Source organism: Aspergillus piperis (assembly GCF_003184755.1).
Source record: "Aspergillus piperis CBS 112811 unplaced genomic scaffold BO85scaffold_4, whole genome shotgun sequence".
In the NCBI taxonomy this organism is placed as follows: Eukaryota; Fungi; Ascomycota; class Eurotiomycetes; order Eurotiales; family Aspergillaceae; genus Aspergillus; species Aspergillus piperis.
The window spans coordinates 130,858-157,982 of record NW_020291594.1 but is presented as its reverse complement, the minus strand read 5'-3'; the positions used below and the strand labels follow the sequence as shown (position 1 = coordinate 157,982).

At 52.0% G+C, this 27,125-nt stretch overlaps 7 protein-coding genes across 7 annotated transcripts; 4 read left to right on the top strand and 3 right to left on the bottom strand.

The window, feature by feature from the left end:
- Positions 1 to 2,048: 2,048 nt before the first annotated feature.
- Positions 2,049 to 3,544, bottom strand: BO85DRAFT_365486 (aminotransferase-like domain-containing protein; the record flags this gene model as incomplete). The annotated part of the gene is made up of 3 exons (XM_025655741.1): positions 2,049 to 2,496; positions 2,578 to 2,975; positions 3,071 to 3,544. 3 exons carry the CDS (start codon positions 3,542 to 3,544, stop codon positions 2,049 to 2,051), a joined length of 1,320 nt encoding a protein of 439 aa, XP_025518022.1.
- A 1,520-nt stretch (positions 3,545 to 5,064) lies between these two features.
- BO85DRAFT_435792 (uncharacterized protein) lies at positions 5,065 to 5,887 on the top strand (the record flags this gene model as incomplete). The annotated part of the gene is made up of 3 exons (XM_025658545.1): positions 5,065 to 5,157; positions 5,529 to 5,720; positions 5,864 to 5,887. 3 exons carry the CDS (start codon positions 5,065 to 5,067, stop codon positions 5,885 to 5,887), a joined length of 309 nt encoding a protein of 102 aa, XP_025518021.1.
- Positions 5,888 to 7,256: 1,369 nt separating this feature from the next.
- Positions 7,257 to 10,536, top strand: BO85DRAFT_219743 (uncharacterized protein). Its single transcript, XM_025654677.1, has 3 exons — positions 7,257 to 7,444; positions 7,635 to 8,243; positions 8,349 to 10,536. Exons 2-3 carry the CDS (start codon positions 7,650 to 7,652, stop codon positions 10,485 to 10,487), a joined length of 2,733 nt encoding a protein of 910 aa, XP_025518020.1. The 5' UTR covers positions 7,257 to 7,444; positions 7,635 to 7,649; the 3' UTR covers positions 10,488 to 10,536.
- A 5,581-nt stretch (positions 10,537 to 16,117) lies between these two features.
- Positions 16,118 to 18,391, top strand: BO85DRAFT_219120 (putative pyridine nucleotide-disulfide oxidoreductase). Its single transcript, XM_025654675.1, has one exon. It carries the CDS (start codon positions 16,600 to 16,602, stop codon positions 18,310 to 18,312), a length of 1,713 nt encoding a protein of 570 aa, XP_025518019.1. The 5' UTR covers positions 16,118 to 16,599; the 3' UTR covers positions 18,313 to 18,391.
- An 11-nt stretch (positions 18,392 to 18,402) lies between these two features.
- Positions 18,403 to 20,426, bottom strand: BO85DRAFT_391469 (putative general amidase). The gene is made up of 3 exons (XM_025656810.1): positions 20,081 to 20,426; positions 18,713 to 20,027; positions 18,403 to 18,635 (listed from the first exon to the last, which is right to left on the bottom strand). The coding sequence occupies exons 1-3, from the start codon at positions 20,372 to 20,374 to the stop codon at positions 18,472 to 18,474; spliced, it is 1,773 nt and encodes a 590-aa protein (XP_025518018.1). The 5' UTR covers positions 20,375 to 20,426; the 3' UTR covers positions 18,403 to 18,471.
- A 1,946-nt stretch (positions 20,427 to 22,372) lies between these two features.
- Positions 22,373 to 22,918, top strand: BO85DRAFT_219065 (uncharacterized protein). Its single transcript, XM_025654674.1, has one exon. It carries the CDS (start codon positions 22,436 to 22,438, stop codon positions 22,763 to 22,765), a length of 330 nt encoding a protein of 109 aa, XP_025518017.1. The 5' UTR covers positions 22,373 to 22,435; the 3' UTR covers positions 22,766 to 22,918.
- A 2,976-nt stretch (positions 22,919 to 25,894) lies between these two features.
- Positions 25,895 to 26,791, bottom strand: BO85DRAFT_366129 (oxidoreductase, short-chain dehydrogenase/reductase family; the record flags this gene model as incomplete). Its single annotated transcript, XM_025655767.1, has 2 exons — positions 25,895 to 26,621; positions 26,676 to 26,791. The coding sequence occupies 2 exons, from the start codon at positions 26,789 to 26,791 to the stop codon at positions 25,895 to 25,897; spliced, it is 843 nt and encodes a 280-aa protein (XP_025518016.1).
- Positions 26,792 to 27,125: the final 334 nt, after the last annotated feature.

Sequence of the window (27,125 nt, the reverse complement as noted above, 5' to 3'; positions counted from 1 at the left end):
GTCCTACTCCCCAATGCTGGTGGGCCAGATAGTCTAGGCTGCCGGATATTCAAGGAACGACCGAAGAGAGCGAATGGCAGAGAGTCGTGGGACTCTCTACTAAACCGTAACTAGTGACTGAACGAGGGATAGGCTACCTCCCAATGTTGCGTAGGCGACAAAGAAAACGAACGAAATCTGATCCGATCCGAAAAGCACAAGCCCAAGGAATCGGAAAAGGAGAGGCGGAGGTGGCAGGAAGAGGAGGAAACAAGCCAAAGGAAAAGATCAAAAATCTCCAGTCGATCAGCGGACCCGGTAGGCTAATATACCTGGCAGGGTTTTGATCAACAAATTCGCCGTGGCCCAGATCGAAGACAACTGGGAATTTCAATCGCTCGGCCATGGCTGCAGAGCCGATCGTCCGGCATGGCTTGTTGCTGGAATTCGCCTGTTTGACAGCGCGCCAGGGCAGCGAGCTGGTCGCTACGCACTAGACTCAGGCATTGGTATGGATGGCGAACCCTGTGGACGGAACAACACCTCCTCTGCCATGCTGCATTTGACCCGCCATATGGTATGTCTCGATGGGGACGAAATGTCGGGCTCTGCTCACCAGTTTTTCCACTGTGATTACAGTGCTGGGGGAGGCTGCCTGATTGAGCAGGTCTAGACATTCCTCGTGGCCCATTGTTCCCCCGACGCCAGTCTGGGCAGTAATGTCGGTGCTCCCGGGCAGCCGTGGCATCCTCATCTCGATAAGCTTCACTTGCTGCGTCAGATATATCTAATCCATGGCGAGAAAGCTAATTGTCCCATTGGCATAGCCATAAGTACGTATACTCTCGGCGGATTATACTTTTGTACATGCTGTTTTAACTGTAGAATTAGTCGTCAGCCAGTCCCTTGGATTCAAGGTTGGTAGATACCTTGACTCAGGCGGGAAGAGAAAAAGGGTTGGTCCTGCATGGACGGGTGGGCCCGGGCGAGGGAAAGAGAGGCGAGAAAGTGAGAGAGCTGAGGGGGGATCATCCAGGGGCAAAATCCAGAAATTAACTAACCACTTCTCTCCCACCAATAAAGAATGGGTTAAGGGTTAACCGGTGCTCTACAACTTGAATCTCCTTCTCATATAGAGTACATGATACTACAAAGTAGATAGATAGCCAAGTCCACGGTCCGATATGTCTCAGTCTTCCCGTCTCTTTTCCCCTCGATCGAGTTAAAAATATCCTACAAGGTGGGTAAGGAATCAGTGCACCAAGCTTTCCGCAGAGGAGACAGTCTTCTTCCTTAATTAACCCAACCCGACTGATCGGCCGCTAACCTTGGGTCGTGGTCTGCCCGTGAAACACCTAGTCATCAACTAGTCTAGCCTCGGCAGCAGCAGCAGCAGTAATCACCTGCATGGTCCAGAAAGTTGTACAGCGTTGCGGACTCGACCAAAAGTCCTGATTATCTAGACGGTCGGCCCGGAAGCCGGATTGTTTGTTGAACTCCGCCATGTTTGGATGATTTAGCTAGACAACGATTCTGGGTTTGGAACGCGTGAAGAATGTGTGCGGTGCCCGTCTGATTCCGCCGCGGCATCCCTTGGCACAAGGAGTTATTTGACGCGTCCATTCCGGGCAGGAAAAAGACCAAGGTTCCTCAAGCATGGTGCTGCAGGAGTAGGCGCTGAACAATGTGTGTCGGGAAAGCGTGATGTTTGGCCCGCAGCCAGTGATTCCAAAAGTGCCCTGACTGCGCTACTGCGGTCTATATATGCAAGTTGGCTGCAGGTGCCGTGCAGATGCTCGCCCCGAGTCATCTGCCTTCCCCGGCCTCGCGCCTTGACTGGCCGCCCACCGCCTCCGTCCGCATCATTCTTTCTCATCTTGCGCCAAGGAGAGAGAATCTAGGCGTGACGAGCCTTCAACCTTTCGGCACTGAATGACTATCCTGTAATGGGGTGTGTGGTTCGTCCATAATAACAACATACTACAGTTCTTCCAGACCAAGGTCCTAGGCGGTCCGATCCGCCCGTCCACCCTTGGTAGCCATCATCGCAGCGGCCGCCAGCATGGGGTTTACTTGAGAGCTTCACGAATGACCGATGCAAGTCGACGCACCCCCTCTTCGAGTTTATCCTCCCGCTCCCACGCGAAACAGAGGCGCATGCCGTCGTCAAAATCGTTCTTGTCTCCTGCCGCATCTCCATCTATCCGAAAGACATTACCAGATGCTACGATCAAGTTCTGTTCGCGCAGTGCGATGGGTACAAGCTCGCTGGACCGTAATGGGTGTGGGAGCCGGAGCCAAATGAAATATCCCCCTGCCACATCAGGAACTGGAGGGAGCCCCACGCCGAGGGGAACAAGATGCTCACGTATGGAAGAGATCATCCGGTGGTAGCGGCGGGCGTACGCCGGTTGCAGAACATCGCCAATGAAGTCTTGTACAATCCCCGTGGGGAACAGCTGCGCAATGATGGCGGCGCACATATGCGACGGTGCGCCTCCGGATCGACTTGAGCCTCTGTCCAGGGAAAAGTTAGCCTACCAGGTAGGGGAGGGTAAAGCAAGGGACAAGCGAGAGCAGCCAGCAAGACCACCTCACGGGATCACCCACGCTTGTGACAGACCATACGCTACCTTCTCGGTAGCCTCCGCCCAACCTGTCCGCATTCCGGGTCCGATCAGCTTGCTGAAACTTCCATTGCTCACCACATTACCCCAGTCATCCCCAGATCCCCCATCCAGATACCGGTCCACATCCACCAGACGGGGTAGGTGCGCCCTGTTGGGCTGCGGTAATGTCTTGGCTGGGTCTGGTGACCACTGAAGGAAGTCATAGACATCATCGGCGATGATCAAGGCGTCGAACTCTCGCGCAAGACGAACCAGATTCTCCCGATCAGGCAAGGACATAGTGAGCGTCGACGGGTTGGAGAAGGTGGGGGTAGCATAGATGACATGCTTGTAGACTTTACCCCATGGCCTAGTAGGTTTGTAGTTCTGTAGGAGTCAGTCAGATGAGCCACTTCAGTCCCCTTAAAACCTCAAAGGCAGGACGTAAACGTCCATCTGCAGACCAAAGCAAACCAACGTACCGGTGCGTTATTATTTTCCCTCCTTGCCCGCTCCTCGGCAATAAGCAGCTCCTGTCGGAGATAGGCCAAATCCAACCCCGCATCACTCTGGGGAACGGCCCTCAGGCGACCAGAGAACCCGGAATCATCGAAGATGCGAAAGGATAGATGATAGGCGGGTGCGACCATCCAAACATTGCGTGTATAGACAGGATCAGTAAAGACCTGCAGAATACAGGCTACATTCTGACTGGCGCCACCCGTGATGCAAATGCGTTCGGGAGTGATGCGGTCGCGTGGCTGGTAGAACGTCGTTAGCCAGCGAGCGATGTGTTCGCGCAACGGCTGGTACCCTTCATCAGGGCCATACATCAAGGCCGGTGTCCAAATGGCCGGGGTGGCCAACACTTTCGCAGAGGCCTCAGCCAAGGCCGTCGTGGGCAGCAAGGCGGGGTTGGGCCAACCACGGGAAAGATCGACCTGCTCAACGTCCATGATGTTGGTTGGTTGGCTGCGCGACAGGTTCAGGGGGAAAAAAAGTAGTAGTAGATAGTATTTCTTTGAATACTAGTGATTAGATCGGTGACCTGAATTGATTTGGGTAATGAGTAATGGTAGTCGTCAGAAGCTCCAATATGCGGGGCCTGGCACGTATAACAGCAAGTTATATATTATGTGTTGTCTCAGGTAGTGATGTGGTTTGTCTTCCCTCGCTATATAAATTGATAACGTTAGAGTGACTCTGGATGATGAACGACTCTACTTTCCCAGATTAGTCCTTGGCAGTCACTAAAGAAGTTAGTGGACTTGATTGGGGTGCTATAGTATCTCTATCCAGTCACAAAATTAGTAAGTCAATGATGACTCGTTAGTCAAGAGAAAAGCATCGCGTAAGTAAGCGGATCAGGAGGGGCATCCATCCATGACTTTGGTGTGACTTTGGCTTCTGGAAGCAGTCTAAAGGGGGGAACAACGGAAGTTCCGTAGCCGACGGGACCAAGTCACGGGGTACTTGTTCAGGGCGCGGGGCAGATCCTGTCTTCGCACCGCCCGATGCCGGTGCGGCATCTTCAGGGCGCTCGGTCACTCCCCGTCAGGAAAGAGGAAGATGAAAAGAACGGGCTAGTTTTAGAGATTAGATGGAGCAATTTCCAGAGGTGTAGATTATCCATAGTCTGTACGAAGTATAAAATTATTGAGTATGATTATAATTATCCATTATGCAATAATTAACTATTGGGAACGGTTGATTGAAGTTGAGAAACCTTGACCACAGTCGTAGAACATAGTAGCCCGAAAGGGGTTTGGCTGCTCGGGAGTTATGCAAAGGATGCGTGAGGCGGGCGCTCCGAGAATACAGATGGGGTACTATACATAAATGTGCTGCCTGAGGTCCCAAGGCCCAGATCAATAAGGATGACACGTCCATTCCCCAAAGTAAAACACCCATGGCTCACCCGGATCAATCGAAACGGACTACGGGGTCAAAGACCCGATCGGACAACGTCAACCTAGGCATCACTTTCAGGACGCAGTTACTTACGTATGTCCGAGTGCGTGGCTTCTCTTTCCATGTCGGGTAATGCAGGCACAGCGCTAGAGATGAAGTATCTCTCTTCTGAGTTTTCCCCGTACAGTAGCGCCGCTGGTTAGCGCCTCTACTAAAGCAGGCAAGCCAAGCAAGGGAAAGAATCGCATAGAAAAGAAAAGGAAGAAAAAGACAGAGTAGTGAGTAAGTACGGAGTAGATACTAGCAAACAGATTGGAAAAAAATAATGAAAAGTAAAAGTAGGTACCACGAAGGACCAGTGGTAATGGCTACTATTCTTAGCTTCTCCCTCCCTCTCTCTCTCCCGCCTCTTTTAGGTCTAGTAGCTTAGATCTTCCCAATAAGTTGCCTCTCTGGCAGGACGACTAGTAGATATTTTTCTCTTGTTTATTACTCGCCAGTCCAATGAAAGAGGACAGGGCAAGCATGGCGTACTGATCTATCCATCGATTGGTACTGATGAACGATGGCGAGCTGTCGCTTTTCTCTGCAGTGGAAATTGTCGGCAGGTTTTCTCGCTTGGCTGGATTCCAGTGCGACGTGCCAGCGGCAACTCAAGGTATGTTGTGTGAGTTTGTGGTAAGCATGGCGGAGTCCGATAGCCCCTGGATCGGAGATGCCAATCCACCTGTCATGGCTCCGGCGCCTCTCCTTTTGTCACAGACTTTCCGGTTGTAGACTAAGGTCGTAATCGCGCAGGTTCTGACTGGGCCAGAAAGGGGAGAGTGCGCTTTTTTCAAACTACTATTACTACTAACTTCGAAGAGGGACCGTGTAGACGGACCCAAGCAGACTATTTATTAAATGAGGTAGACAAGTCAGTCGGAAACATGACCGACCAAGGAAACGGATCGAGTCCCGTCCATGGTTGGCCGAACCGGAGAAGAGAGAGGGGTGGAAATCAATGGCTGACTCTGAAAGGAGAATCAGACTATGAATGAGGAGATCCAACTTATGAATGGGAAAGCGCTTGAATCGGAGAGAGTGGATATCTGCCGAGATTCCGTCATCCGATCATCAGTCCGTATTGCAATTCCTGAGGCTGCAGGCACAACGCCTTGCGAGAGCATGAATGCGAATCGCAGAGAGGAGAGGCTGACGATGGATGTCACAGGGAAAAAAGTAAATTCTCAGGACAACAAGGGGAAACGTACTACAAAAGGTCCCAAAAAAGTAACAGCATAAACAAAATCATTGATGCAACCCCATGCAGTGAATGAATGTTTCTGCCTTGAGTGAGTGAGGTACTATACTTACTTACAAAGTACATGCACCCGTGGGCACAGTAAGCAATGTTGCTCTGCTGCTTAAGCTACTACCAACCACGCAACAGAAGCCAGGAGAGAGTTGGGAATCAGAGGAATAAATAGAACGAACAACTGGCAGCCTTAGTAGTAAGTATTGAGAAGGAAAGTATTAGTTGCAGACAACTCTTGCCGAACCCCCACGACGATTGCATGGAAGGAGGAGAGAGGAGGGCCCCGTCGCATCCTGACTGGCTCTGACCCGATGAGCATCAGCCTCCTGAACCAGAAACACTGCACTGCCTCTGGCCAGCCCACTCACACTCACATTCACTCACACACCTTGCGCCCACCGAACAGAGTGCGAGTTAAGCTAACAACTCCCCTAGTCTCCAGTCTCCAGTAGGAAACCCACGGATGGAGGGGTTAGGGAGAGTTTTAGTTTAGGAAACAAACGGGAGATGGCGAGGAGAGCCAAAGGAAATGAGATCATATAAAGTGGTTCGATGGCAACCTCCGTTGGGCTTAAGTTATTTACTCCGTACAGTAGAAGAAACTGCTAATAGCAGCATTCCCCACTGGTCGAAACCCACCGGAAGCCCGAAGAACGAACAGCAGACCAGCTAAACTGGCCCTAGAACGTCAGGATCATTATATTATCCAACACGAACTGGTGAATAATAAGAGGAACCACTGCGCTTTTTAGCTCTTCCTAGTTCGGGTCCTGCTGGATTTACTTCGGCTCTATAAATCATCACCATCATCACTTTGAGGGGGGGTCTCCCTGGAACCCTTCTGGTTGATTTTCCCTTCTTCTTCTTCCACTTTTCCCCCATCCCCTAACCACTACACCACCACCGAATCATCAATCACATCATCCGTAGCAGAGGTTCTGATTTGACTCTGATGCACAATCAGAGTTCCTCAATCCCTCCTGCTGCCGTGGCTCCACTCGTGGGTTAAAAATACTCGTCCATTGGAGGGCTTAATAATAACCTGTTGCCTTCAATAAACCATACCAGCCTTTTCCCTCTCCGGGTAACATCAATACTTACTCAGTCCTCACTGACTTCTGTTTCTCTTCCCCCTCTTCTGTTTTGCGCCTGTTCGCTAAGTTCCCGTCTCGTTGGGTTTTTATTTTTCGATATTATTCTATTTTTTATTTTTTATTTTTTTTTCTTGTCCTTCGTTCGGGTTTCTTGGGAGAATAATTTTTTCTTTTTTACCCTCTCTCGATATTGTTGCCTTCATCTCCGTTCTTTTTTTTTTTCTTTTTTGTCTTTTCAAGAAAAAAGATCCTCTCTCGCTGCTTCTGGCGATAGCCTCAATTTCTCCCCTTCAGCTGTCTCCTCCATTTTTTGCTGCTGTATCCGGCTTCCGCGGAGAGAACCACCAAACAAACCACCAGCCCAGAAAACCTTTCCTCATTCCTCCCTCCTCACTCTCCCCCCCTCTTTCTGGATCCCTCCTGCCGATCCATTCCTCAATCCACGTCGAGCGACTTACACCAGTCGCCCGCCGCAGATTCTTCGTTCAAACCCGTCTGCTGTCTAGAGGGTTTTTGCATGGTTGGCCGCATTCTTGCTTTCTGTACTTGTTAAGGTAAGTGCCGTCCCTGCCACTGCCAGCGCCTGGTGGTGCTTCCCCGTCATACTTCCCCTCTACCCGACGGTGTGTCTTCGTCTCGACTTCCTGTCTTTCCTCGTCACCCCCCAAAATTGTTTGTTCACGGCTTCGTGCACTCTCCATTGCGCCCGGGGAACTGACCCTTCTCTTTTGCCCCCCCAACTAGCCAGCGGCCTTGAAGATGCTGTCTGCTCCGGTCAAGTCCGCCAAGCGCATCTCGTCCCTGTTTTCCCTGGGGTCCAACAGGGATAGCTCTATTCCATCATCGCCTGCATCTCCGAACCTTCCGAAACCCTCCTCCCCCGACCAGCTGCCGCAGGATGCACGCCCGCGAAGCGCCTCCCGACCCATTCGTGCAGTCTCCAACCCTCAAAGCGACTATGCAGACGCTCGGACGCCCGTATCCCCCATCCCCAACGATGGCTTCGACTTGGATGAACCGCTGCAGCCACCCCCGTCGCTACTGGCTGTGAACCAGGACCTGGCCAACAGCGCTCACAACTCTCCAGATGGCAGGCCCCAGAGCAGAGGTCGCGGAAGAAGTGGCAGTCGACCCTCCAGTGCCGCGGGTCTATTTGTACCCGGTTCAGGTCCCGATTCGCGCCCCGGAACCCCTTCATCTTCATCGAAGAGACGGAGCTGGATGCCTGGACGGGCGCGCGCGAGCTCTGTAGATCCCCGACCGGCCACTACCACTGCGGGACCCAGTGCCTGGATTGCCGGGTTGGAACAAAAGATCCTCTACGATCTGGAGCCTTTGGCCCGGGGAGACCAGGTACGTACTGAAACCACCTTGAGCTGTTGTGCGAAAACGCTACAAGGGGGACTTTCCCCGACTATTTTCGTAAGTTCCTGGCTAACTGTAACCTCTCTTGGCTAGATTCCCGAACTCTGGAACGAGAGTGGTGATACCTATGTCTATCTGTTCCCCCAGAACACCGGCAGACCTGCCTCCTTCAAAGTCCACCGCACGGTTTTTGTTGAATCACCATCACTACGTGATTTGGCTGTAAGCAACGATGTCAGAAATCTCAACGCCCTCGACCAACAGACTCGCACAATGTCGTTGAGCAGCCCCGTGGCTGGTCCGGGTTCGCCTCCGTTGACACCTCAGGATCCCTTGGCCGAAAATGACAACGACAGCTCCGGTAGCAGGAGAATGGCGTATATGGAGGATGACGGCCAGGATGAGTTCCAGGAGTTCCATCTCTATCTTCCAATTCCCTTGAACAGCGACGTGTCCAGCCCCAGTAGTCGGATCTCGCAGGAGGACACCGAAACCCTCCTTTTGTTCCGCAACCTTTTTGCATTCCTATTGGGACAATCTTTGATCGCCACCTCCCGGTCACCCTCGCTCTTTTCGATCTTCATGGACGTCGCTACACTGCTGTCCCGGTTTGAGTTTACCAACTTCGATCATACCAATTTCGGCGAGACGGCAACTACCAGTTTTGGAAACTACTGCGAGGAGCTGAGGCTAGCTGATGTGCGGAAGAGTCGCGAGAAGACCATCGAGGCTATTGTTCTTGGAGAACGACTCCGCTTCTTCCCCCTCTATCTCGAGGGATTCGTGCATGGAGTCGGTAAGCTGGACGAACTGAAGCAGCTGAGAAGCCCCAAGTATGGCCTCATCAGCCCTGTCACGCAGAAGCGACTGGAGCGTGGTTTCATCGACCTGGATACTCGTCTGCGTGTCCTGTACAGTAAGCTTGATGACTTCGATTTCCCTTCCGTATTCTCCGGTTTCGCCAACTCGGCTACTTCGGCCGAAAGCAAGGTCGTGCGGTTCAAGAACTGGAAGATCGCATTTATGGAGTTCCGGCGATTCACCATGCAGTACTACCGGCAGAAGTACGGCTCGTGGCCGCCCAAAGCACGCTCCAAGAAGAATCAGTTCGAAGAAAGCGGACTCAATCGCCAGGTTGTCCGGGATCTCTACAATGACTTTGCTAACCTTTACGACATGCTGGTCGATCGTAACTCCCTAACCACTCGGACACTGGACATGGCTGCGGAAGGATCTGAAACGTCGGACCCTGATGAAATGATGACCCGGGCCCTCCGACAGATTATGAGCGAGTACGATCGGAGTACACCTCCTGTCCAGCCACCAATTCCTTTTGACATTCCGCAATACCCCTCACTGCAGGCCCTGGAGCGGAAGCCCATGGATGCTAAGAAGGAGGCCAAGAAGAAGGCCAAGAAGCTCAAGGACGCAGACATCAACGCTGTGCTCATGGACTCGTATACACGGGAGGCTCTGAAGCCCACGCCCTTCATCGAGGCCTTCATGCAGTTCGAGCGTCGATGCGCCCACGGAAAGACTGTCAACGACATGATCGATTTCCGGTGTGGCCAATGGATCTTCCTCTACTGTGTTATCCAATCGCTGCCCCTTGTCGTTGTTGATGTTCAGGACGTCAAGTACGTGGATGGGGTGGAGTACTTCCTCTGTATTGCCCCTCGCGGCGGTGCGCCCTGGATTGGCGGCGATAGCAAGACCGCGCGCAGCTGGTTTGGTGTCGCAGGTGGAGCTGGTGTTGTTAGTCTGCCCTCTGACGTTGTGATCAACGGAGTAGAGGGTATCTACCGACGCAGTCACTGCTGGCAAGTGGCCGAGCAGTGGGCAGAGAAGGATGCAATCTTGGCCCCTCCGACCATTGAAGATCCATACGACAACGAGTCGTCCCTTTCTTCCCCTTACCAGGCGCAACAGTCGTCGGCAGATTCGTCCTCCGAACAGCCGCAGCAGCTGCAGCAGCAGCAACAACAGGGACAAGGGACTCCCCTCATGAGCCCCACTGGCCTCACACCACCACCGGCTATTCCCCGACTGAACTCTCCTGGTATGAACCGGAGGGCGGAACATCGTCATTCGATCTACCCCGGTCTTGAGGCTCTGCCGCTACCCATGGGCGTAGCCCCGATGGAAGCCCCGGCTCGGCCCATCAGTCGGTTCAACCCCAACATGAGTTTTGACGATATCCTCAAACAGGTTCCCAACCAGAAGAAGAAATAAAAAAGTGCTGCGTCTTCGTGTGTGTATAATGTCTTTAGGGGGACCCTGCGCATTTTGTGTCTCCTTTTTGTTCTCAGCTGTATTCGATCTTTGTTTTTTATTTCCTCATCTTCTTTCCCCACCACTGCATTACTAACCATGGTCGTTTCAGCTTTTGTGTTCTGTTGTCCTTGCACTTTCCTTTCTTGTTTCTATTGCAAATTTTCCTACCACTAGTAATAGGCGTGCACAAGTGACTTTGAAGCAAAAGGCTGGAACGGCGTAAATGAGCATCTATCTGAATCTTTTTTCCCGGGTCAGAAATAACAGGCAAGACACGGCCGAATGTTTGATATTCGGCAGCATGCACGCATTGGACCGATGACATTGGAAGCATGACTTGTTTTCTTTTTTGATTATTTTCCTCTCCACCATCTCTGCCACGTCCCTCCTTCGATCGCATAGCCTGGCTTCGCTCCCTTGCCTTGTGCTTTTAATTTTGGCCGTTGTTCTTTCCATTGCCCTCGGTGACTGTGAAGGACAGCCCCCCATTTGTGGTTATTTACTATTAGTCACTCCTAGAAGGGATAGAGATAATAGGTCCATGTGGGACCGATTAATATACTAGTGTACCTCTTTCGGTGATGATTGGGTTATGACATGAAGCCTTCCGAATATTGCAAGAGTAATCGCGTAGAGCATTGCACAATCTGTCGATGTGGTGGATCGGGTACGTAGCATAGTGCGATAGTCGTAGTACTCCTTTGATAGCTTTTGATCATGCTATCTAATCAAAAATAGTAGAATCATCACTTGATCTCAGATTATGAATCATGCCAGAATGTGTGAAATTCAAGGGACCGTGGTATGTGGGCCACCATCCTCCCTCCATTCCTTCTTTTGTCCGCCCTTGCCTTTTTTTAATCTTATTTGAGAGCTGAAGTATATATCTTTTCTTATTAATTTATCGATGTTAGTCTAATCATATTTGTTTTTGTTTTTGTTATGTTCTTATGAATCTGTTTATTTATTTGGGTTTTCCACTGTCGCATGCAAAATTGGATAGGTTAACCCCGGGCGGGGGAAGGAACCATGGTTGTTGGTGCATCGTGCACGGAATACTGGACTGTCCGATTAAGTTTCGATGCTACCAAAGTATCGATATTGCTTGTGTGGGCTGGGATAAATTCAGGCAGATATCCATGAAGAAGCTCCTTAGTTATCTAGCCAGTGAGATGATAGGATATTTTTTATCTTGTGTTATCGAATGTCAACCTTCTAATGCCTGCAATTGTCACGTGTAATTTGGCATGAGTTGTGGGATTATTTGCTCTTCATCTTCAACTTCGGCCTCAATTTCAGTTCCCTGTCGGCGGGGAATAAGAAAGTCTGAGGTGAGCCGAGAAACTCGCCGAATGCTGCAAATAATCATTACGGGATACTTTTCTTAGGGTTCATGAACGAGTATGAAACAAGACCACCGCATGCATCCAGACGCCTGTCAGGAGTCTGGCCACGCAGGAACAGCGCTATCGCTAGTGAAGGACTGTCAATGAAGGACCCCTGCCACCCCAAGAGCTAGCGACGCTACACCAAAAGTTAGACACATCCCGCGGTGGAGACATCCAGGCCCATCCTTCTCTAGACGGTCTCGATGATCGCTCGTATCGCGTGCGGCTCTGGCCAGTGAAATGTATCGCCGCCAGCCAGTTCTACCACTAGCGGCTGACACTTTTTACCCTGCAAAACTTTTTGACCACGCCTCCACCTCTACTTCTTCTTGATTTCGCCCAGAGCTATGGGATAGTGAATCGCAGGAGCCCCCAGGGTTTTCTCCTGCCAGCGTTATACAATGTCTAGATCACGGTCTAGTATGGCGAGCGACGGGCACGATCGTCTGGAACCGCGACTGCTGCGAGCAGCTGAGAGCGACCAGGTCGAGGCTCTGCAACACGTCGTGGATTTGGCCCGCGACAATGGCCAGCTCAGCGACAATTTCCTGCGGATCGGACTCATGCGCAGCTGTGAGCGGGGATCGATCGCAGCGACTCAATTCCTCCTTTCTCTCGGCGCAAAGACCGATGTCGCAAATAACCGCCCTTCACCGCTCCTACGCGCTGTCGAGCGCAATCACGTTCGCATCGTGCAGCTCCTACTGGATTATGGCGCGTCGCCGGAGATAACGGATAAGAAAGGTCGGACTGCGTTGATGACGGCGGCATGGAAAAATCACTGGCATGTGCTCCACCTTCTCATATCGCGAGGTGCAGATGTCAATGCGAAAGACCAGAAGAAGAGGAATGTCTTGCACAATCTGGCTGCCGATAAGCAATGCGATTGGGGGGAAGATGTTATCGAGCTTTTGCTACGCACAAGCTGCAAGCTAGACGGAGTTCAAGGTCAAGATGATTTGGGTCGCACTCCGTTACATTGGGCCTGCGCGACAGGGAAATTACGCTTCGCAGAGATGCTTCTTGCCCGACCTGAGGGGCCAACCGCAGATGTGAACGCAGTAGATTTTAGAAACAAGACTTCCCTCCACATTGCTGTCTCCCATGGTCGCGATGATATTGTTCAACTCTTACTCCGGCATAAAGCAGATATCAATGCGAGGAGTGATGGAGGCTGGACGCCTCTTCACAATGCCTGTGACAAAGGAGCTGAATTGATCGTGCGCATACTGTTGCGGGAAGGCGCCCAGATCAACAGTCAATTGTTGACCGGAATCACTCCATTGCATCTGGCGGCGCAGGCAGGCCATCGGGAAATTGTTGAATGCTTGATGGAATACAAAGACCTCAAACCGAGAATCCGAGACAATTTTGGCAGTACACCCTTCCTGCGAGCAGCCCAATTCAAGCGTCGGGATATTGTGTCGCTCCTGGCGCCCTTTAACAATGTCGATGCGCTTACGCCGGAAGCAAAGGGGGCGTGCGAAGGCTTCGAGGCTACTGTTGTGGATTTTGGAAATTTCCACAACGAGAACCGGGTGAAGAAGACGTCCGTTTACAATCTGCTCTATGGGCGTGATCCAGGAAATCCGCGCAAACAAGCCTTTACCACATTGCCAGCCGACAGTCGAGCGACCGACTTTCGCTGGATCCATCTGCCAGCTAATAATCTTACCTGGGTCGAAGCTTTGCTGACAAAATCATTCATCGAGGAGGGAGCTCACGATGTGGAGAGCTTTAAGGGGCTTGAAAGGTCGTTTCGATATCAACACCGCGGACAAAAAATCCATTCTCACTTTATGCGACCATTGTGCCAGAGTACACCTCGCGCAGCACGACTCCGAGAGGAGGATAGCTCGGAAGAGAAGGAAATGATGTCTCCCCGGATCTTGGTAAATGGACAATCTCTTGAAGCGCCGAAGTCCCCAGGGGAGGGAGGCAGCCCGAGGGGCCGAAAACTAGGCGGCAAAGGCGACCGGTCAGATACCAATCTGCAGAACGATAATGGGCCCTCTGGGAAGAAGGGAAAGAACACTACGAAGCACAGCAAGAGCGGAGGATTTAAAAAGCCAGAATCCAGGAACCAATCCGTTGTTGCTCATGAGAGGCACCGGCCAGTGCTCTCACTGTGCAAGGAGCAAACCCACACAACCTGCAATGTGTGCATGTTCATGCCTTATCTGCATTTTGAAACAGATGAGCGAAGGAAGAAGATGCAGGAAGCGATTAAACGAGCTGAGACGCGCAACTTTGCTCACGCGGGTCTTACACGAACTCCTACAAGAGATGAGCTTCTTATCAGCGCGCACTTAGCGTCATCCACCTCTTCGCTGCATATACGACGCACGTTAGATCAATTCTTCTACCCCAACATCGACACGCAGACTCGGGACCAGGATCAGGTTGTGTATCGCTATCAGACGAAGGGGCAAGGTAGCGAGCGCTCCTGGGCCGAGCCCAAAATCTTCATGGTCGACCAGCTGTGGATGTGGATTGTAGGAACGAACTTGATTGTGACCAGTTTCCCTCAGCGGTGGGATCAGCCTAAGAATGACCCTCTCAATGTTCTCGATGGTATCATTGAAGACATCAATTCCAAGACTCGGGAACCCGTGCGGTCCGTTTATGACCTCTCTATCATTATCACCACCCGCTGCTCTGGCGTCTTCGACCGTCACCGCATGGGGGATGAGGAGTATCAATTCCTAGACATGTTCGAGGCCTCGATCGGTGTGGCCACGGACCGGGAGACCGTGCTCTTCAATCGGTTCAACCGAGCATCAGCGCAGGCATCAGATTGGCTAAAGAACCATCGCAAGCTAAGTCGCTTTGCCAGGGATCCACTCACCAAGGGTGAGCCAGCCGAGAACAGCTTTGAGCGGTTTCTGAAAGAAGAGGAGGAAGAGGATGCGCAGCCCCTCTTTGTGGACAACTTGCTTGACATCGGCCAAGAGACCGAGCTCCTTTCGGAGGCCAAGGATATTCGCGACGAGCTCAACATGATCCGAACGGTCCTGCAACACCAGCAAAATGTCCTCCTGGACTTTCAGGAGGCCATCTGTGAGATTTACTACGGACAGCAGCGGTCACAGCATGAGGTCAAGAAGCGATTCAAGGAACAGCAGCGCACGATCGACATGCACCTGAAGGATATTGACCGGATGGACAAACAAGCCGAACGAATCTATTCTTCCATTACAGACCTGCTGGATCTCAAGCAGAAACATGCCAACGCGTTCGAGGCACGGTTCGCCCGCGATCAAGCGGCCGGAACGACGCGTCAGGGAAAGATCATGATGGTTTTCACGATTGTCACGATCATTTTCCTCCCACTGTCTTTTATCACGTCTGTCTTCGCGATCAACATGGCCGAGTTCGAAGGGGCAAACGAGCTGCATTTACCGTATGTGGCCAAGTACACGTTTGGCATTGGCTTTGCCATCTCTATTCCCCTGATCTTGGTTGCACTGTCTGTCGATGACATTGGAGACGTCTGTCAGGAAGGCACACGGCGAATGCGCCGATGGATATCGCAGAAACGAGCTGCTGCATCTCCTGCTGGTATGCAGGACAATATTAGACCGACGGCATTTGAGATTGAGAAGATTCTCAGCGCTCGTCGGTCTCGGAAGAGTGTTGAAATGGACACGGACTTTGCGGGAAGCCTGCTTCCTGTGTCGACGCGAGGGACTACTCGGACTGTGCTGTCCCGTGGATGATTGAGTTGATGATACCAATGACCGACACGAATGATGAGTTGATGATTTTCGTAGGTAGATAAAAGCTATAGGATGTTGATCAGATCATGCCACTCGGCGGATTGACGTAATTGCTTGGACATCTTTGGATGGCATGACAGCATCCATTTCTTCATAAGAGTATATTAGTTCCCATGAGTCCAGTTGTTGCTTCCTGAGCCCTGCTGGTGATAATACATTCTCTCAAGTGTTCTTCCATTCAGTGCGCACCCATCACATGACTCCTTGTGTATTCTCGCTTCCCACTTCCATCTTCCCTCCAGCTTCTCCCATTTCTTCTCTCGTTCTCATCTCTCGTCAATCATCACCCACCATGAACCTCTCTCAGCTAATCCAACCCACATGTACGTACACATGCCTTTCCGGATTCCATTCCAATCCGCCGACATCGCATGTGCCTAACTAGCCAAAGTGGACGACATCCACTTTTCTCGGGCGATCCCGGTTGCGAATCCGTTTAGGGGCCAGACCGAGAATCCAAATAAGGTTGAAGATCCCTATCGTTAGAACGGGAGAAGCAGATGCCGAGCCGATGCTCCAGATTGTTCAACAATGGATTTTATCATTCCGGACGAAGTCTTCCATGTGCCATCGGATGGAACCGGGCGCACCAACCGTGACTCACATGTGGATTAGATCGACCACCATGTGTACATGTCTGCAAAGAAGGGATTTGAGCTGAGGAGATGAAAATATGTCTCGGAAAGAGGATAGTATTCCCAACAAAGGGAATATTCGTGACGCGCCGTTCCGGCCCATCCATCCTGGCCGGGAATGATATCATCATGTGCTCAGCACCAGCCCTGACCCGACAATGAGCTTCGTATCGCATATCTACGCTTCATCTGCTGCTCCCAGCTCGAGTTTCACCAGAGAAGGTCTCAACCTAAACAGAGTGACTGATTCCTGCCGCTCAATGGCACAATGAGGCTACCGGGCTACTCTGTCGCTTGCAAGCGTCCATCCTCCCTCCTCACCTCCGTCTCCCGCTCAACCATAAAGCCCATAACCATCAGCAGACCTCTCGCAACACAGATCAGTCACTCAACCGCATTCCGCGAAGAGCACGACAAAGAACGCGTTGTCATTCTCGGCTCCGGTTGGGGCGGCTACAACCTCTCTCGCAAGCTCTCTCCGCAGAAATACAACCCCGTCATCATCTCCCCTCGATCATACTTCGTCTTCACTCCTCTCCTCACCGATGCCGCCGGCGGCTCCCTAGACTTCTCCCACATCGTCGAACCAATCCGCGACCCTCATTCAAAAGTCGACTTCATCCAAGCTGCCGCGCGATCCGTCAACTTCGCCGACAAAACCATCACCTGCGAAGCCACCGTCGTGAAAAGCGGCGTGACTGAGACACCCCGGACCAGCGAAGACGAGGAATTCCAACTCAATGCCACCCAATCCGCCAGTCGCAAACGCACCTGGGAAACCGGCGAAACATTCACCATCCCCTACGACAAGCTCGTCATCTCCGTCGGCACCGTCTCCAAGACCTTCAAAACCCCCGGCGTGCGCGAAAACGCCCTCTTCTTCAAAGACATCGGAGACGCGCGCAAAGTCCGCCGTCGAGTGCGAGAATGCTTCGAACTCGCCGTCCTGCCCACCACCTCCCCAGAGCTCCGCTCTTACCTCCTCCACTTCGCCATAGTCGGCGCCGGCCCAACAGGCACGGAACTTGCCGCCTCCTTACGCGACTTCATCGTAAAGGACCTCGTCGCCCTCTACCCAGCCCTCAAAGGCATTCCCAGAATCACTCTCTACGACATCGCCCCCAAAGTCCTCTCCATGTTTGACGAGAAACTCTCCCAATACGCCATGGACACCATGCAAAAGGAAGGCATTGAGATCAAACCCTCCCACCACGTCCAGAGCCTCCGATGGGGCGAGCCCGGCGCTGAACCACCCTACGAAATGGACCCTAAGCGCTGCCTCACCCTAACCACAGCGGAAGAAGGCGAAGTCGGCGTCGGCATGTGCGTCTGGGCTACAGGGAACGCCATGAACAAATTCGTCCGCGACGCCCTGACAACTGTCGACAAGTATCCCTCCAACTCTGCCCTTCTGAAACCCCCTACCTCCAGTACATCTAGCACCCAACCAACAACAACTAACACCAATACAACCTGGCACGTCAAAAAAGCCCCCAAAGTGGGCGCCCTCCTGGTCGACGGCCACCTCCGCGTGCAACTCGAATCCTCCTCCTCCTCCTCCTCCGATGACGACGAAAGTAACCCTCCCCAAACAGCAATCCTCCAAGACGTCTACGCCCTCGGCGACAACGCCATGCCCGAGACCGGCGCACCCCCAGCAACCGCGCAAGCGACTTTCCAAGAAGCAAAGTGGCTCGCGACGCGGCTGAACAAAGATGACTTTGCGACGGCGCCGCCCTTCTCGTTCCGGAACATGGGGACGTTGGCGTATATAGGGGATGCGAAGGCGTTGATGCAGATCCCGCATGATAATAAAGAGGATGGTGGGAGGTATTTACCCGAGGGGTTGACGGGACGGATGGCTTGGGTGGTGTGGAATTCGGCCTATTTGACCATGAGTATTAGTTGGAGGAATAAATTGAGGGTTGGGTTTAGGTGGTTGCTGAATCAGATTTTTGGGAGGGATGTTTCGAGGTATTAATCTTGACCTCCTTTCTCCCTTCCCCTCTTTTGTTCGGGTCCTTTTTCTTCTTCTCTCTTTTATCTCTCTAAGAAGAGGTGGGTGAGGTGTAGGGTTGGTAGTATGTATGTATGTATATGCATATATACATCTAGGAGATGCTTCGTAATATCTATCTATCTATAGCTTCGCTATATCCTGACTCTTGGAATAATACTCCTTGACAGCCCGATCAACCACCCCCATCGCCACGACCAGTTCATAATCATGCAATCTGGGGGTAATGACCTGCACGCTAAGCGGCGAATCAAGATATATGCGTCTATCGACGAGTTTCTCGTCCCCTGTACACCATCATCCACTGGTCAGCACAACACCGAAACAAACACTTTATGATCAGAGTGAATGGGGGACAACATACACAACTCCCGATTCTTCGCATCCCAGCTCCCCCTCACCGAATCCTTCATCTCCCTCCCCACCTCCAAATCCTCCATCTTCACCTTCCGCACCGGCACCACTCCCGCCGGGTAATCCAACAGTACCCAGGACGAGGTATACCCGACTGCATTATACTTGTCGTGTTCGGGGACGGGGTGCGGTGCGACGGGGTGGATGATTGCGTCTATTCTCCTCTTCGTCCTCTCGTTCCCTTGGTTATCCGTGGGGGAGGTATACGTCCACATGGTCATCATCTCACGCTGGACCTGTGCTCGTTGGTGCTGCAGCTCACATAGTTCCGGTACGGTGAAGGGGTTGCGGCGCTTCGAGCGGCCCTGGAGCCAGGGGATCAGGGGCTCGTTGGTCTGTTCGAGGAGGTCGTGCATGAGGTTACCGCCGTCGATGCCCATGAGTTTGTTGGCGATGGTTTGGCATTTGCGGAGGGCGGGTGGGGTGGGGAGGTCGATGAGGTCGATGTCATGATGGTGCAGGATGGTAGCGACTTCGTTGAGGATGTTGCGGATTGGAGGGAGGGGTTCGACGAGGCCGTCGGTGCGGAGGATGCCGATGGTTAGTTTCTGTTTCTGCTTGGCTGGTGATAGGGATAATGATGACGAAGGTCCCCAGTTCCCCGGTATACAGTCCTCTCCGAACAGCTCTGCCCCGGGCACGATCTCCCGCAATGCTAACCCTATGTCTTCGACGGAGTGGCCCATCACGCCTGCCACAGGCTGCAATGCGATGCGGTTCTTCGCTGGCAGGTGACCCGCCTCTTGCTGGCCGCCGTATGGGAGTCGGCCGTGACTGGGCTTGAAGCCGTATTTGCCTACGCACATGGGCGGGATGCGTACGCTGCCGCCGATGTCGGTGCCGAAGCTGAGGGTGGTGCCGCGGAGGGCTAGGAGGGCGGCTTCGCCGCCGGTGCTGCCGCCGACGGTTAGGCGGCGGTTGAGGGGGTTCAGGGTGCGGCCGAAGAGGTGGTTTGCGGTGTCGAGGGTGGAGACGGTTTGGGGGACGTTGGTCTTGGTGATGATGATGGCGCCGAGGGATTGGAGGAGGGTGACGAGGTCGGCGTCTTTGGTGGAGGGGTGGAAGGCGAGGGCGGCGAGACCGTTGGTTGCGTCGACGCCGGTGATGTGGAAGGTGTCTTTGACGGAGATGGGGAGGCCGTGGAGTGGGCCGATGGGGGTGTTGGTGGTGCGGAGGTGGGTGTCGAAGGTGCGGGCGCGGGCGAGGGCTTGGGTGAAGAGAGGTTCGGAGAGGCAGCGAGAGAGTTGTTGGGCGATGGCGGCGCGCTGGGATGAGGTGAGGTTAGTGATGTGATGTACCCCTATGGAGTTGGGTATACCTTGCAGAACGCGCGGGTGACTTCTTCCGCGGTGAGACGTTTGGAATGGAGTTCTGTCAGGAGGGAGCGGATGTCGTAGTCTTCGGTGATGTGCAGCTCATGAGGAGTGAGTAGTCCGCAAGTTCGCGGGATGTCAACGACGTTGATGCTCTCGCTGTAGGAAGGGTTGGTGACGGAGTCGGCGACGGAGAGCATCCCCGCGGGGATTTGTGAGGCGTCGAGACGCCATTCCGGGGGAATGAGGGATTCCAAATGCTGCTGCTTGCGAGCTGCAATGGACTGATAGTCAGACATGTTGATCCTTGGCTTTGGTGGGTATTACTTGGGACTTGAGGTTGAAAAGAGAAGGAGAGAAAGAGGGAATGGTGTTGTTGATTGATACTTGGGGAATGCGGAGAAGCAACGCAGCCGAGGCCCGACTCCACGTGAGGGGAGGCCATTACACCAGGGACCGACACGGATAACCGATAAGCTTAATATACCATAGCTATGGAAGGATGTATAGGAATTGATTACAAACTATTTGAAATGGTGACTGGCTGATAAATTGTTGTACAATTGATGTAGAGGGGCAGCCTGGTGCTGCGTGTGTGCAGCTAAGAGTACATGGTAGGGCAGCGATAACAGAGGCATAAGGAAGCACCTCACGTTCCCGAATACAATCATTCGTCCCACCACCTCGCCGTCAGGCATACCTTTTGAACATGGCCAGAAGTTTGATATCCCCCCCCTACTGACCCACCCCACCAGCAAGGAAACACAGTAGTGTTGTCACTGCTGTCGTTATAATTGTCCAAGCAATCAGTGTTGCCGTAGCGGAAACCTTTCTCCCTCCTCCACCACTGGACGTCGTCATTTTCGGGTGTCATGGCGAATTTGGTCCAAGTATCGAGGCGTTAATGAGTATTAGCCTGATAGCCGAATAGCAGCCGCTCATCGATAATTTCTTCGTGGCCTTCGGAAACACGCGCTGTCTTGAGCGAAGTGGAATCTTATCGTCAAATGCGTATCCTACCATGGGTAAGCCAGTCTTTCCTTCTATCCTCGTAAGCAAAAGAAGACTTACCATAAATGTGTTGCCAGCTCTATCCGTTACGCAGCTTGCGAACAAGCAGAAGACCCAGCAGATTATGTTGAGTCGGAAAAGGCTGATGGAGTGTTGATATTAAACTGAAACAGCTTCCCGGAGCTTTGTAATACCTACATACAGATAGGTAGCGATCTCGATACCGACAGTCTATCTCAACAATCGAGGACTGCCCTAGTGAAGCGAGATGGTTTTTCCACTGATTCGGGACCACGACCTTTGGCTTGGCTCAAGATCATCTTGGGCTGGGTTATCACTTTCGGATACCTTGGCTGAAGGGGAGTATGAGAATTAATCTCATATATATAGACCCAAGCCATGAAACTCCAGCACCTTGTCGCATATGTCCCTGCCAGCTGCGAGCAGAACATGGTTAGGGTCTTTATGCTTTTTCCGCACAGTTGGTCTGTCTCAGCAGGTTCTTCGACCTGGTCAACATCAGAAAGCGGATTCTCAGGGTCACATTCGCCGCCATGGGCCCATGACGCCTGGTCGTAATGGGCTATCTCTTCTAGCTTTCCATTCTTAGACAAGGAACCTTCTTGTTCGGCCCAAACCGTATGAAGCAGTAGGTCGGGCAGAAACCCTTGCCAAAGGAAGAAACCTAAATTGGTTCTTCGGTGGAACTGGCACGCGACTGCTCACAACATAGCCCCTCGAATCACAATAGACTCTCGCATATGATCTACCATACATAGAAATAGAATCATCAATGAAGCTATAACCTCCTAACCGCTTCCGAGAGGATTGTCACCACTCCGCATTCAAGTGTGAACATGAAGTTGGGCTCCGGCATTCGTAGCCCAACGTTTGTCATGCAACGCGAGGATTTGTGCGCATCTTTCAAGTCTTGCTCGTACCGAGATCTGCCCTGCTGCCCTCAACAGCTACATTCCTTCGGTGTCGACATGTTGTTTAGCCGTCTGTGTCATCACGAGGAACGACGGAGATTGGTCGCTCCAGCTTCCATGCCACGAAGAGGGTAGTGAATACGGCTATCTCCGACAGGGTCGAGGACTGCCACAGCTGGGCAAGAGGGTGACCAAAGGGGGTTGTTTTGGTGGCTGTCTTTGACTGAGGACTCGTTAAAATGTCGTATGAGCCACTGTAGACACGGTAGATGTTTATAACTTCAGTAAGGTAGTGTCGGCGTGGTTAAATTGAATACTAGAACAGTTAGTACAGCCATGAGAAGTACATTTCGAGACACCTACACAAAATCGAGGCGGGCATCAGAAGTTCCAGAGTAGCATTTTCCCTGGCCCTGTATGATGATTTGTTCTTCTCATTCCTGTGATCCAACGAGGCCAGCAAAAAGGATGCTGGGTGATCGTCAGGACGTTAGCCGGAGAAAGCTGGTGCCTGTGACTCAGGGACCAACTGTTGGTCGGTTAACGGTTGCAATTTGGACCGCATTGCTTCAGCTCGTTGTCGTCTGTTGTCAACTAAGCGACAGGCCGAGCGTGGATGATTTGATTGTGGCTTTTTGTTTTTACGGTGCTTGCTCCACACTCTTTGAACAGCTCAAATCCCAAGGAACTTCTTGTGGGCATTCGCCCGCATCTGTCGCATCAAGGTCTACATCGAGTAGTTCCTGACGCCTGGCTTGTCCATAAACAGCTATTATCTGGGTGGAATGGTAAGTCCCTGGGAGCTTCAGCTGTAGTGACACCGTCCATGTAAAAACAACCACAGGTAGTGCCTCTTCTGGCTTTTCCAGAAGCATGTCGCCAAGTGCCAGCGGTCAATCCTTCGAAGTCATATACCGGTCCAAGAATTGTCCACACCGAATCCACCGCATACCAACAGAGGTCGAACAAGTCCACGAAAAGTGGTTCAAGAGCGCATTGGAACAACAGTAACAACAGTAATAAGGAGCTTGGTAACGGTCATCTCGAAAGGGATGTCGCTACCACATCATACATCTCAAGCCACCAACAATAGGGAGCATCGGGTTTCAAGTGCCTGTGTCACTTTGAAATTCCAGGGCAACATCGTGACCACCGGGGAACTCGCAGAGTCGTTGGCCCGATATACCACACCATGGCTATTGATGGAGCGCCGCAGCTCAAAGATTGCATGCAGTGCGGAACTGTCTAATTTTTCGGGGACATATGGCGGCCACATCCTCATCCAACTAGGGTGCGACTGGGCAACCGTTGCAGTCTTCCAATACTTTTTTCTTGAATCAGCATATTTCCGTGCTGCCACCCAGAACAGCAAGAGCACAATTACTTGCTCCACTCGCAACCGCTGTGGTTTTAGACTGCCGCACATGGTTCAGAACAGTAGGATACGTAGGCATGGCTGCCAGAGTGCGGGGAAGCTAGAGTAATAAGAACGGGGCATGAGGAGGGAAGAGAAGAAGAAAATACATGTCCTTACTTCCAACCGTGATACAACATAAACCTTCCCTTACAAGCATTATCATTCACATGTGCAAGACGTTATAAAACCCTTGGGACGGCAACGTGTAAAAGATGTGGCATATCGTTGGATATGAGTGTCTATGGGCCGTCAGTCCCAACAAAGCACACTGGCAGGGAGGGTAGACTGACTGTTCGATACATGGCAAATCCAGTATCCTTGCGTGGTCCATAAGACTACCACGCCAAATGCAGATGAAAGACACAAATTCGACGGTATTTTGCCCCCATATTAGTAGGCCTGCGGGAAAGCAAAGTGGTTCCCTGTATCATCATCTTTGAAGAAATTAGTTCCCTATCGTTATATCCTCCTCCGCCACATCCGAACTGCATGTCCTCTTCTTATATTGCTCTTTTAGAATATCGCAGCCCCAATGGCAACAGTCGTTCCAGTTCTGTTTGGTGTCGTTTCAGGAACTGAGTTGAGATCACGCAGCAAGGGCCTGCAGACTCTCAGCTTCGTCTTCGGTCGCAGGTGGCTCCAGAGCGATAGTTTCCAGTGGGTCAGAACGCCCACACAGAGACACCGACAGAATTATCAAGCGGAGACGATACTCCGGAGGGGACCATTGTGCTGTAAATAGCAGTTCTCCCCCGGTGCCGGTCAAGATCTCCATATACATCCAAGCAAGCTATCGGACTCTGCGGTCTCATTAAAATTCCCCAACAGCATCATGTTCCAGCCTTACATCTCCACCATACTTCTGCATTTTGAATTGAAATGCCGCGATGCATTCTTCCATGACTCCATTTCTGGACCAGCGACTATAGAGGCGACAGTTGTGGTCGATGAGAAGTCTCCCGTTCCATCTGAAGATTCTTGTGTGGCACCGAAGTTTACTCCGACTGCTTCTCCGCTGTACGGAGACGAATAAAGTGTTGCGGCTCTTGGGATTGTACTCAAATGGGACGATATACAATCAACAGTACGATGGTCATCTGGTAATACCATCAGTAAAGATACATTAGAAGGCGGGTGAGAGAAGGTAGGAACATGACACGTACTGGATCATCACTGTGCCCATAACCTTTCGGGCTTGATCTTGCCTATCACCGGACGTCGAAACGTTGCAAATTCCTTGCTTTTGATGACCCTGAAAATAGGGTTCTTGAGGAAATAGGGTCCCTCCGGGGTATAGCTCGCTTATCCACGAACGGCCATGTTGATGAATACTCTCATCAGGCTGAGGTAAATCACGTATCATGCGCTCTGCGCTCTGCTAAATTGATAGCAATTATTCAGAGTCTAAGCGTACTCGTATTTTTTCTTTCGCCATTCTGGTATGCTGTATTTTGGATTCTCGAAGCTGAAGATTGGGCGACGAGAAGACCCTTTGTCTCGATAGGTCGAACAATGAAGCGAAAAAGATACCAAACGAAGGCCACGTCGCATCTTGCTTTCGTTTATCTTTCAAGAGAACCAGCACCCCGGGTGTACGGTCCAGTGAAAAGAAGTGATGCCTTGTAGAAGAACTGTGCATGATCACCTGCGCTCGTACGCGAGGTTGGCGACCTTGTGGAGTCTAAGAATGGATGTTCCTCCAGCTCTTGAAACCCAGAGTGGTTCTCCGCCGCTGGAAACCGTACAGCTTGCAACCCGAATCTCGGGGCAGGCACGATAACCGAGCTTCATTTCTAGGGTGGTGGTGGCTCGGGGTTCGCCAATTCGGTAGTTGGTTTCGATGATGATCATGCGTGCCATAATGTGGTAAAGGCCACGTGCATGAATACCCAGGTTTCTTCAGGTCCATGTCCGAGACTTGATTGCACGCCGAGATGGTCGACTTGACGCTCTCTCCAAATAGAAAGTTGAGAAATCAGAAAGGCTCGAGGTTTATCGAGTAAGTCACTTGATGTCGGCTGAAATATGATGAGGGGCGATGTCGACGGTGACAATGAATCTGAGGTGCAAAATTCACAAGCAAGCTCAGAAGACTGTTGTATATACTAATAGTAAGGTGTGGGTGTATAAAGAGAGACTATTGCTGGTCAAGCGTATATATAAGGAGCTACCAAAAGGAAAGAAAAGGCATGCCGTCGGGTGATGGATGGAAGGGAGGACGCTCCCCATATGTAGGCAGAATCAGAGAGAAAAAATTACGCTACTACTCAAAGCAATCTCTTGATGACTGCTTCCATTTCTCTGGTAGCACAGGGTAGCATTCCTCGCCACCCAACAGAAGCAGAAGTCCAAACAGTGGCTTGATGCGACACCCGTTTGCGATGGAGACTCTTCCATCCATGTCTAACGATCAGGCCATTGCTACATCTCGGACGCGTATACTTCAGCCCAATCATCATTTACAATCGCGCCAAATGATTCCCCCCATCGATGGGAATCACAGCTCCATTCATGTGGCTTGCTGCCCGACTGGCCAGAAAGACCACCAAACCCGCAATATCCTCCTTCCTGCCCAGCCTTCCGTTTGGCGACCTCCGTTCCAGATCCTCCAGTCCTCCCTTGATCTTGATCAGCCCATTGGCCATCTTGGACGGGAAGAATCCTGGCGCAATGGCATTACACAGGATGTGTCGGGGCCCCAAATCGACGGCCAGGTTCCGGACGAGATGCAACACAGCTGCCTTGGAGGCAGAGTAACTGAAGGTTGCACTGGGGCCTAGACTGCCCGGTGTAATGCCTGCAGTCGAGCCAGTTACGATAACACGCGACGGGTCATCTTGGGTGGCCCGTGCCGTCAGCAGGGGAGTGAACTTCTGGATGGTGTAGAAGACGCTCTTCACATTCAGGTCCATGACCTTGCTAAACTTGTCCTCTGGGTAGGTATCAAATTTCTCGCCCCATGTTGCACCGGCGTTGGCGAAGAGGATGTCGAGATGGGAGGTGGTCTTGGAGACCTCGGCGACGAGCCGGTCTAGCTCCTCCATATTAGAGTTGTCGGCGGGGACAGCGATGGCGGTGGCGTGCGGGGGTTTGTTGGGGAGCGCATTTAAGGCCGCAACGGCTTCGGCGCAGGCAGACGCCTTGCGCGAGGTGATGTAGACCTTGGAACAGCCCGATTGGAGGAGACTAGATCAATTGGTAAGATCCTGGTTCGTTCTGGGGCGATTGCTTCTGTCTTACCCACTGGCAGTGTGCAGACCTAGACCGCGAGAGCCACCAGTGACGAGGGCCACCTTTCCCTCCAGGGAGAAGATGGTGGGGAAGTTGTCCAGCTGAACCTGGTCAGAGGCAGACATGATGAATGAATGACAGTGGATGTGAGAGTTACGACGGGGCGGAGTGAGACGAGGCTACAGAAGTTATGTATCGACTCTGATCAGCTCGACTTTTTGGTTGCCGACCAGCATCCGAGGCTGTAACATCTCAACCCCGCACGGTATGTGACAGTTGGCCACTACGCATATTTTACCACCTTACTCCTTGTAGATACTTGTCTAGCTGCTCCTGGTTAGTCTGGAATTGAAGCAAGTATGGGGGATGGGGGAATGCTGATTGGCCAGTGCAGATACCCTCCATCTACTCTATTCAGATGGATGGAAGTGAAAGCCCCCCTCCAGTCCATTTCCTCAG